This window comes from Alligator sinensis, unplaced genomic scaffold, assembly GCF_000455745.1.
Source record: "Alligator sinensis unplaced genomic scaffold, ASM45574v1 scaffold35_1, whole genome shotgun sequence".
Lineage (NCBI taxonomy): Eukaryota > Metazoa > Chordata > Crocodylia > Alligatoridae > Alligator > Alligator sinensis.
Genome location: NW_005842340.1, coordinates 1,163,122 through 1,174,912, shown reverse-complemented (window position 1 = coordinate 1,174,912; position 11,791 = coordinate 1,163,122). Strand labels below are relative to the sequence as shown.

The window sequence follows — 11,791 nt, the reverse complement described above, 5'->3', positions numbered from 1 at the left end:
GGTGCCCTGGCTGCGGCCGGTGAGGGGCTGCCCATGGAGCAGGGCAGGCCCAGGGTGCCCCAGGACAGCTGGGTTGATGTGGGCACCGCTCCCTGTCGTGCCCCCGCCCCAGCATTGCTACGGGCACTGGTGGCCCACCGGGGATGCAGAAGGCGGTGGCTGGCAGGCCCCTGGACACCAGGACTTGCCATCACCTTGGGACTGTAAGGTACAACAACATGCCGTGTGGCTCGTGGGTGTCTCTTGAAGGCTCCCATGAAGTGTAGTCCTATGCTTGCGGGGCAGGGGAGACACCATGATCAGCACAGGGGGTTCCTAGTGGCACCGGGGAAGACCACTCTGCAGGCATGGGATGGTACCTGCCTAGGTGATGCATAGTTAACCTTGGCTTTATGCCCACTTTATGGAAATGGGAGGCTCCTCCCCAGCTTGCTCCTGGGGCTTCATAGCTGAGAGCAAGCAAAACTTGGGGGCATCCAAACCTGAAGCCTCCGGACTTGGACCTGCAGGTAGGATTTGGGAACACCTGAAGCCCCAGGTGGGAGTGGAGGATGTTTGGCGGTAGTAGGGCCACTTAGGGTTCTGGACTGACTCGGATTTGGATTTTGTTTTGACTAATTTGGCTTGTCGTATGGAAAATTTTAAAAGAAAAGTGTCTCTTGCATCTGCCCTTGCAGCCCCCTCTCCTCTTCTCCAGCCTGGCTGGGTCTGGAGGATCCCGATCCTGGCCGTGGGCTGAGTGCAAGGAAGCTCATGCAGCCAGCCTCTTTTGATACTGTGCTTCATTTTGATACCGTGCTTCAGACCAGCCTCAAATATGTCCAGCATGTTCCTGCTCCTGCTTTGCAACAGGTGTTTGGGAAGGGGCAGGAAGGGCTTGCTGAAGAGAAGGAAACGATGTTTCATGCTCAAGCCCCTTTGGTAGACCACCTGTTTGAAATCCTTGTGGATTGAACATGCCCAAGCCATCCACACATCTTTCAGTGGACGTCTTTCAGTCTTCCTCTAGAAATGAACCAGTGCTTTGTTCTGCTGCATCTGTTGTTTCTTGTTCCCTGACTCCTTTCACCAGTAACAGCAGGCACTGGGGGAGAAGAGCAGTGTATTGCATGGCTACCATAAAGGTTCAGCTTTTTCCTCAAATGGTATTGTCAACATGTGTTCCTTGTTTACACCTGTAGTCCCCAGAGTATATGTTTTTGGCCCTTTTCTGTAAGTTTGTGGGAAAGAGCTGCTGATGACCCTCCTAAAGGTACTCCAGGAAAGGAGGTTCTCCTAGGTGTCAGAGCATTGATGGAATCATAGAAAATTAGGGTTGGAAGGGACCTCAGGAGTTCATCTAGTCCAACCCCCTGCTCAAAGCAGGACTATCCCCAACTAGATCATCCCAGCCAAGGCTTTGTCTAGCTGGGTCTTCAAAACCTCCAAGGTGGGAGATTCTACAACTTCCCTGGGTAACCCGTTCCAGTGCTTTACTACCCTCCTTGTAAGAGTTTTTCCTAATATCTAAACTAAGCTTCCTTTGCTGCAACTTGAGACCGTTGCTCCTTGTTCTGTCATCTGCCATCACTGAGAACAGAATAGCTCCATCCTTTTTGGAAACACCGTTCAGGTAGTTGAAGGCAGCTATTGAATCCCCTGTCTTTTCTTCTGCAGACTAAATAAGCCTAGTTCCCTCAGCCTCACCTCAGAAGTCATGTGCCCCAGCCCTCTAAACATTTTAATTTCTCTCTGCTCTGCTCTCCAATTTGTCCACATTCTTTCTGTAGTAGGGGGCCCAAAACTGGACACAGGACTCCAGATGTGACCTTACCAGAGCCAAATAGAGGGGAACAATCAATTCCCTTAATCTATATGACCTGGAAAAGGTGGGGGGGGGGGTGAATAGTGAGGTGGCCAGGTTTGCAGATGATACAACATTTTGTGAAGAAGTAGGATCTCTCAATTGAGCAAACGGGTAACAAAATGGCAAATGAAATTCAATGTTTTACTAAGTGCGTATTAGCATATTCACACTTTGAATACCATATGCAGGGTGGTTCCCACACCATAATAATATAGAAATAGTAGAAAAGGTACAAAAAAGGGGCAACCAAGATGTTTGGGGATAAGGAGATGCTAGACTATGACTTTTCAGCTTAGTAAAGAGATGCTTAAGGGGAGAGGTATACAAGATATTAAATAGTGCAGAGATAGTAAAGAGGGATTTTTTTTTTTTTTAATTTGCTAGTACTGTTTATAGGACTAGAACTAGGAGACATACAATGAAAATATTGGGTAGTAGGTTTAAAATTAACAAGCTCTTTCTCACACTGAGTAGTTAACTTGTGGCCATAAGATGCTGTGGGGGCTGATAGCTTAACCCAGGTCAAAAGAGGATTGGATCAGTTCTTGGAGGAAAGGTCTGTAAGTAGGTATGGAATACAGTAGATAGGGGGTGCAACCTCTGCATCACAACTTGCTAAACCTCCAAAAGCTGGAAGCTGTAATGGTAGAGGATCAGGGAATGGAAAATTCTGGACATGCCCTGTGCACCCCCACACTCAGTGTCCACCCTCTACTGCTGTATGACACGGGCCTATTTGATGTACGTGCAGATGTAGACATGAGCCCACACAGAAACTACTAACTTCCTTGGTTTCTAGAGGGGACCTGTGTGACAGGATACAAGGCTTGACAGACCTATTGTCTGACCCAGTAAATGACATTTAATTTCTTAGGTTCTTATAACCCCTTACTGCTGTGTAACATGAGTTGTATGCAGCTGCAAGCTTCTTACCCATATCCCCATTCCACATAATACATTTTTCTCTTTAATTGTCATGTGGAAAAATGAACTAGGCTCTTACAAGTCTGGCATCTAGTCAAAGGGACCATGGTATTGTTCCCATCTAATAACATTGTTAGATTCATACATGTTTAATAATAAAATGAAACAGTCTGAGGCAGGGAGCAGATCTACTTTGGTCATGAAATTTATTTGTGTTTAGGACAGAGAAGACAGACTCCAAAGAAGTGAGTTTTAGGTCACATTTTCTTGTTAGATAGCTAAATCTGAAATCTTAGCTAATCATCTGCAATCCAAAAGGAGCAGAGTTGGGTTTTTTTTCCCTTTCCTAGCCAGATAAAAGTATACAGATCTGAAGATGTAGATTTTGGTAAATATGTTCAATCTTTTTGTAAAATGAAGTGACTGTTTCGCAAGAATAGAAGTACATGATATAGGGTTCTCTCCTGATCTTCTCTACTGAGACAATTGGCAGGCTATTTCAGCTGTACAAAGTCAGTATATAATAATGTCCCACCCATAGTTGCTGTTTCATTATGATAAGAATTGCATATTTAATTTTTTGATTTGATATCTTTTTTTCTGATGCATCTGTTGAACAATCATCATTACATAGTTTATACTTTTTGGATACTGTTGCTCACCTTGAGCATTGGTCAGGCACTTCTATATCCTTAACACTTTCACTCTGACTAGTTCTTTAATTTCCCAGCTTGCACGTATATTTTATATTTAAGTGTTCTGACACTTTCAGCTGTGGAAACTAACAGAAAGCTAACCTGCCTTTGGTTCTCTAAAGCTTGTTCAGTTCCACTGGATTCTCCCTTTGGTTCAAGTGTTCTGTAAATAAAAACCTACTTAGTTAGAAATTGATGCTGTGCAACAGATAATTGCCTTTTCCAGGTAAGAAAGCTTGTCTATCTTTATTTTTCTTGTTCAACTCCCCTTCTAAAATTACGTTCAGTGTCTCAATATGTCTTTGTCATCATTTTTGTCTCATCTTCTTATTTATTATTAAATGGACCTTCTTTTTCTCTAATGCATTAATGAAACACTTTCTTCTGTTTCATCCCCATTTCTAGCATTAAATCATACTGGTTTAAACAGTCCTTTCCTTGGTAGCATGCATTTTTCTTTTTGCTCTTGGATGTTTGAAATGTCTCTCTAGGCAGTTGCTTGTTCTTTGCAACAGCTTTCCCAGTGGCATCCTCGCTTTTTGTATTTTGGCCACAATGTTCTTTTAGGATTCTGTGAACTACTTCAAAGTTCATGGCTCTCATTATTTTCTTTCCCCCTGCAATATCTTTCCTCTTCTTATGAGCTTCGCTGTACAGGGCTTGCTTTCTCATGCTGCCCAGGTCCACCTGAATTAGGCAACAGGGGTTATATTGGGGTGAAGTTAGTCATTACACTTAAACGGCCCACCGGGCCATTCTATCTGGCCCACAGGGCCCCTAAAAATTTAGAAAATTAATATATATCTGCCCCTGGCTGCCTGTCATGCAGCCCTCGATGGCTTGCTGAAACTCAGTAAGCAGCCCTCTGCCTGAAATAATTGTCCACCCCAACTTAAACCATATTAACAGGCACTTAAAATGTGAGCATCCACATGTTAAGCTCATTAACTCATGCTAATGGCCTCTGAGCATCTCAAAGTTATACCACCGAAGGCAAGGGTTAACTCTGGGCCATGCTACCTAGCTCCTGTTAGAATAACTTCAGTCTGCTCCACAGAGATAAAATGAGCAATTTGTAGTCCTCAAGCATCCTAGGTATAACTGTAACATGTCACTTCACCCTTATTGTGTATATTTGCTTCACAGCAGTCAAGGAGACAGAGGGAAAACTAGAGGGGGAAGAGCACCTTGTAGACTCTGTCAGTGAGTGTGATGGAGGAGAGAGCACGCAGCCTGCGTTCCACATGCTGATCATAAAAGATGGGTCTGAGAGCAGCCTTGAAACAGGAGAGAAGGCTGAGCCTGTAAAGAAGGAAGAAGGAAATGGAAGCTATTGCATGGTGCAGGTTGCTCAGTCACCCACCAGGCCCCAACTTGCCCTGGACTGTCAGCTTAACTTTACCACCATGTGTGGGCAGTTGCCCCCTTTCTTTGGTGACACTGGCTCTGTGCTTTCAGCCCCAGGAGATATGTTTGCCCAGGAACCCCCAAACCAGCCAGGGTGCCATAAACAAGCAGAGAAGTATTACCCTGACAAGATAGAAAAGGTGACCAAGAAAAAGAAAATTGTTGGCAGCTCCAAGAAGGCAGCCAAAGTTGTATCAGGCAATCTCTACAGCCATGTGCAGTTCCCAGATGTGGACCCAAACCTGAGCCTCAGCAATGCCACCCGTAGATCAACCAGATGTGCTATAGCCAGCACTGAATCTCAGGAGCTCCACAAGGGACCTGCAGTCCAGGAAACTGGAAGTGCCCAGGATGCAGTCAAGGAGAGAAAAGGGCCACCTGAGAATCCAGAAGTCCTGCCACCTGTCAGGAAGAAAACACGCACCTTCTACAGTACAGGTAGGTGCTGGGGAAACAGCTGGCAGATAATGACCTTTATGCTGGCTGTTGCACAGGTATTTCTGGGGAGATATTGAGATGCGACCAAGAGACTGAGGACTATGCTAGCTGCTGCTATTTGCATAGTAAGTTCTCATTTGCTAAATGCCCAGCAACATCTCTGTGAAGTAACCTGGATTGTTGCTACCTGCATTGTGCATAAAGTATTGTTAGCAATGCACTTCATTCCACTTTAGGAGACTTTTATTTATTTTAATCTGCACAATCTATTTTAGTTGCCTTTTATATAATTTATCAACTATTTTAAGTTGGGTTTCTCTTTTATTCCCCTCTCTTTCTGTCCATATCTTGCTCTCTGCTTTCTCTCATGTCACACTACCTCCTTTCCAGAGCAGCTAGAGGAGCTGGAGAAGATGTTCCAGGAAGACCATTACCCTGACAACGAGAAGAGGAAGGAGATTGCTGCTGTGATTGGTGTGACACCACAGCGCATCATGGTGAGTCTCTCATGGATAACAGGCAGTGCACCCAAACGAGGGAGGGGAAAGGAGAAGAGCTGTGTGTAGTGGGAGGGGGAAGCTCATAAAAAAATGGTTGGAGAATGCAGCTAAGCAATGAGGAAAGAAGCGGGAAGCTAGGAAAGTGTCACAACCAGAGGAGATGTCAAGGGGGTCTGCTGTTGACATCTTCCTGTCCCTTAAGGTGATACTTAACATTGTTGGAAGAAAGGATGCAGGTGAGAGCAGGCTTCTTTCTTAGCTTCTCTATCTTCCTATTGGGGATACTTGTAGGGTCAGTGGGGCTTTAGGGTAGACCTCCCTTTTGACAGGTCCTTTCCTGAAGGGCATTCATGTGGGGACTGGCTGTTGGAAATTGTCCCACTCTATCTCCTGAGAAGAGCCATCTGGCTACTGGCAGAGGGATGAAGTGCTGGGACCAGATTCATGATTTGATTCTGGAGACAATTCCTGTTCATGTCCCAAAGGGCTTGGGGAGAAGGGACAGAGGATGTCCTCCCTGGATTTTCCTTTCTCTCCATCAGGTCTGGTTTCAGAACCGCAGAGCAAAGTGGAGGAAAATGGAGAAACTGACTGTGAAAGAGACCAAGAAATGCCCAGCACTAGCAACAACTCTGTCAGCTCCAACAGGGTCAGACACTTATGGGTGAGAGATCTCCTGACACCCTCCATTTCTCATGGTCAAGTACTTATGGATAGGACCTTTCCTTGCCCCCTGTCCTTTGTTCTTATGCCAGCCACAACTCTTACGTCATATCAGCAAGGGAGAGACCTCTGCCCTGCTTTTCCTCCTTTTTCTGCCCACCACCTAATAGGGATTTAGGGAGGGGATTAAAGTCGAATAGGGGCTCACTGGCTGGGAAGCAAAAGTGGGTTACTTTGGTTCCAGAAGTCTGAATTCACTCTGGGTTTGTGTGAAGGGCTGTTCTCTGTTGACCCAGCTGTAAATATTCAGGAGAAAAGGCTAGGAGGAAGTAAAGGTGAATGAGAATGAAGTAAGGATTTTCTGAAGAGAGAAGGTGAGGGATGTTCCAAGAGTGGATATTGTCATCTTCTGCCCTGAGTTCCATCATTACCTTTATGTCCTTTCCACCTACCTCCAGATCATCTCTTCTGCCTATGCCTCCACTGCCTAACATCACTCATGACCAGTCTGCCATGCTCAACATGGATACTACAGCTGGGACCAATCCTAGCATGCTCAGTGGGCAGCCTGCTCCATTTGTCTCCTCCACAGGTGAGGCTCCTATTCACAGCATAATAACTGGTGCCTACAGGTCTCTGAACACAGCCTGGAGAAGGTTGTCCAGGTCCCCCTACTAGTCAGAATCTGTGAGCTGGATTTAATATGCTCCTGCTGTGTTCCCCATCCAGGGAGTTCACTGCTATGCTGGACTGGCCCTGGCCTCAGTGCGGATGATTCAATTTTGTTTTCCTTACCCAGGCTGAAGGCCCAGTAAGGAGCACAAGCTTTGGCCCCATAGCTATATGGGGAGATATGATCAGCCTCACTTCTTATTCCCACTAGGCTAGGGGTTAGATTCCACCACCACTAGTGGTATTCCCCTGAATGGTCACACACAGATTGCCCTGGGTGTTCACATTTTCTAATGACAAATGTACACCCCGCATAGAGGCTGAGATGCTCACAGTAGGATAAAATGTGTGAAGACATGTCTCATGATAGCAGCAGCTCTCTGAGACACTGAGTCAAAGGACTGCTTCCTTCAGTGCAGCTCTTTTTTGATACTTTAAACATCACCACATTTTCTTACTCGTCCACCTCCTCTATGTCCCCTAGAAGGGGCTTTGGCTCTTCTGTTGGCCCAAAACATTCATCATGCTCATGTGATGAATCCCTAGGGATGGAAGTGAATTGTAAGGCCTCCTTGTCTGTAATAAGCTTATTTAATGTTGATTGCAATGTTATAGGAAGCCAATAGGCTGTGCTGTTGGATCATTTTTTTTGTCTGGGGTGCAGCTTGTCTTTGGAGAATCCTTGCAAATAGAGCAAGAAAAAAAGACTTGTTACTGTGCATTCCCTGCCTTCAGGGCCCATCTGTTTCATGAAGTCTGTTTCCAACAACACCTTTTCTGGTATGCAGTGTAGTTTTAAAACTTACCAAAGGCAGTAAGTGTTCTGCCACTTCCAGAGAGAGAATGAACTGTACTGTTAGATTGTATGGTAATCAAGCATTGTTGTTCCTGATATTCAGCATCAGTTATCCCTTTTTATTAATTTCACATCCACATTTATACCCCCTTGCTAACTACAGTGATGTCTGCATTAAGGAACAACTGACTTGGGGGAGCAACAAAAACAGAGTTGCCCAGTGGGAGAAGTTTGTGGGGTTTTTTTTAATGCACTGCAAACAATTTCTCCTTGACAAGTGGAAAAGAAGTAAGCAATTAAAGATCAAATGGAATATTTTTGGCACTGAATAACTACTAGGGATGCAGAAAACCAAACTTAAAAATGGTGTCTATCAATGTATACAAGTTTCAGAAACGTTTTTATTTTAGTTTATGAATCTGCATTATAGTAAAAAATAAATAAATAAATAAAAATTGCCCCCCCATACAGTGCAGTCCTCTTGTCCATATGACTGTATCTGTGAGAAGTGGTCCAGAGGCCAGGACTCTTAGTCTCAATGCTGTGATTCCACTTGTTGATTTGCACATTTCCTCATCTTGTTGCAGCACAGCAAACATTGCTATGTATTTGAACAATGTGTTGTTTTCCAGAATGAGTCCTGCTCTTAATAAAATAATCTTAAAGTCCAAGAAGCTGAGAATATGGGCAATTATTCAAAGAAAATGAGCAAACAAAGCATACAGATGTGCCCAAAATGATCTGCAGATGAACATAGGGAGCCACAGGAGTTTCACAGATGCATTATGTAGTCAAGAAAGGAAACCTCTCCCACTGAGACCAAACACAGCCCAACCTTCATTCCATCTAACTGTAGCCACGTTGTCTAGTCTGAGTGCTTTCTTCCTTCTCAGAAACCTGAGGTACACCTCTATCTTTCAGCATGCATTTTCTGAGAGAAATCTAGTAGTTGCAAAGTATTTTTTGAAAGAAAAATGTTCTGTCCATACCCTTCTTATGCTGTATAGGACAGAAGAAGCGGGGGACAGGGTTCTCAGTGGAGCCCCATACTTGAAACCCTTAAAGCAAAGGACAGTAGAAAACAGTTTGCCTTTTGGACTAAACCCTCAGCCACCTGACTTGTCTGCTACTACCTCAGAACAGACTAAAGTCTGAATATGCAGCATAGGGAAATGTTCAGCCCCTTCCCTTTGAACTCTTGGTATGGCAGGGCTCATGGGAGCAAAGAACATTGAGAACCTATTTTTGTCTTGTATAATCAAGGGAGAGAAATGTAGGACCTAAAGGGACTTCCTGGGTCATCAGGTCTGGTCCTTGCTATTGCAGGTGCCAAATCTCCTTCATAAATGTATCCAGCTCTATCTTAAAACTAGTTTGGCTTCTTGCCCTTCCTTTTCTGATAGGGAGGCTGTTTCAGAATCTGGCAGTTATCTTGGCTAGAAATCTCCTCCTAATTAGACTGAATTCATAGTTAGTTCATCTCTATTTGTTCTGCCAGTTTTGTCCTTTAGCTTTAAATAGCGTATCTCCTTTCATGGTGCTTACCGTAACCCTAATGTATTCATAGATGGCAGTTTGGAGAAGAGACTATTGAGAGAGATTTGATAATACCTGAATGGTGATTATAGAGAGGGTGAAGGTGACCCTTTCCCTATGGTGATAGGGGACAGGATGAGGAGCAATGTCCTCAAACTGCAGTAGAAAAATTTAGGTTGGAGATTAGGAGGAACTTTCTCAATAGGAGGGTGGTCAATCATTGGAACAGGCTACCCAGAGAGATTGTGGAATTGCTATCCCAGGAAATTTTCAAGAGCAGGTTAGACTGACACTTGGCTAGGATGGTTTATTCAGGGAGGCACCTGCCTTGAGCAGGAGGCTGGACTAGATGAACTTGTAAGGACTCTTTTGGACCTACTTTCTTATGATCATATCCTTTCTCTGTTGTCCTGCTAGGCTAAATGAGACTAGCTCTTCTGGTCACCGTCATACAAGAGGCAACCCATTCTCTTGTTTATCATAATTTTCCTTCTTTGTACCTTGTTCCAATTTGAGCTCTCTATTAGTATTACCATCATCATTTATTAGTATTACTGTTTTAACATAGCTGACTGGACTTGTATACAGGATTCCAGATATGGCCTCAGAAGTGCCTTGTACGATGCCATTTGTGGTTCCCTATCCCTATGGGACATCTCTTAATTGGTGCATCACGGAAGCACATCTGCCTTTTTAAAACTTGCATTACATTGGCAGCTCAGTCCCCTGTTGTCAGTTAGTACATCTAGAACTTTTTTCTTTGTCCAAAAGACAAGTTTCTTGCTTATTAGCAGGAGGTTTTGTTGTTTAGTCCCTCAGTGGGTAATTTTGTGTTTGTTGGTAGTACTAAATTTGGTTTTTGTTGGGGTTTTTTTGGCTTGAAGGATGCATCTCTTCCCATAGGAGATATCCTTACTATTGATGATGCTTCCCATCTTTGTGTTGCCATCAGATTCCATCTGCAAGCTCATTAGTGTGTTAAGGTCATAAATAAAAAATATTAAACAAAATCATTCCTAAAACTGTTTCTTGAAGAACTTCAGTAGTTATCTCTCTCCAATCTGAAACTTCCCTTTTCAACACCATCCATTTTTGTCTCTGGTAGCCAGTTTTGCTACTAAAGCCCATAACTTCTTCAGCCCAGCTCCACATGAAATACTAGGTGACACCACACGAAATGCTCTACTGAAGTCCAGAGAGACAACATTAACCTCTTCTCCTCTTTCTAGAATATTCGTTATCTTGTTTAAAGAAAGCTCTGAGGTTAGCCTAGCACACTTTATCTTTGGTAAATCCATATTCTTTTTCATCCCTTTTTCTGTTTTCTTTCATGTCTCTAATAATCTTTTCCTTCAAAATCCGTTCTAAAGCTTTGTATATTATTGAAGTCAAATCAGTGGTCCTGGGGTTGCCCAGATGACTTTTTGTTCCTCACTTTTTAAATATAGGTACCACATTTGCTGTTCTCCCACCATATAGTTCCATCCACCACTTTTCAGACTTGTATTAAATACCCAGTAATGGATCAGTTTTGCATGAGTCTTTCTCTTTTTACTTTTTTCCATATTCTGTGATGGGAAGTCCCCAGTCCTGTCTGACTTGAGCACAGTTTTGCTTCTACTTTGCTTGTGGTACTTTTCATTTCCATATTCTCCTTCCTGTTGTCCATCTTGTGTTTGCTGACATGGTTAACATTCTCCATACTGAAAACTAAGACGCTGTGTTCATTTAGCTTTTGGGCCATACCTAGGTTATCCTTAATTTCATTCTCCATCACCACTGCATAGTGGCCCTGTTTCTTTTTCTTTGGGCCAGATTCTATTCTACCTATTCAGCATATAAATGGAGTTGGGCACCTAAATATGATTCTATCCCACCCTGTTCTACTTCTGAAAATCAGTTATTGTACCTACTTTGTTAGATACCATTATCTCACACTTTAAAATTGAGTCACAAGCAGCAAGGTGGATGAAGACCCACTAACCTTTTACATTAACTGTTTTTCAGGGACTTGAACAGGGTGGAATAGAATTGCACTTAGATGCCTAAATCCACTTACATGCCTAATAGATTAAACAATCAAACCCTCGTTCTTTTTCTGTTACGTAGCTGAAGAACCTAAAGACAAGACTGAGTACACTCAGAAAACAGATCTTTTTGGGAAGAAAGTACTATTGTCAGTTTTCAGAAAAGAGCCATACTCTGATAATATACACATCAATTTGTGTGCATGCATCTGTGAGTTTTTACTAAAACATCAGCAGAGTTCACTGTAGCGATAAGAAGAGAACCCAAGATAGAAGTCACATGGTTC

At 43.5% G+C, this 11,791-nt stretch overlaps 1 protein-coding gene across 1 annotated transcript in view; it reads left to right on the top strand.

Annotated features, from left to right (window-relative positions):
* Window positions 1–409: 409 nt before the first annotated feature.
* NOBOX (NOBOX oogenesis homeobox) overlaps window positions 410–11,791 on the top strand; it is a 22,622-nt gene continuing 11,240 nt past the window's right edge. Inside the window, exons 1-5 of the mRNA XM_006028777.3 lie at window positions 410–509; window positions 4,612–5,310; window positions 5,701–5,807; window positions 6,353–6,474; window positions 6,932–7,065. Of these exons, the coding sequence (XP_006028839.3) occupies window positions 410–509; window positions 4,612–5,310; window positions 5,701–5,807; window positions 6,353–6,474; window positions 6,932–7,065 (1,162 nt within the window). The remainder of the gene's footprint in view (window positions 510–4,611; window positions 5,311–5,700; window positions 5,808–6,352; window positions 6,475–6,931; window positions 7,066–11,791) is intronic.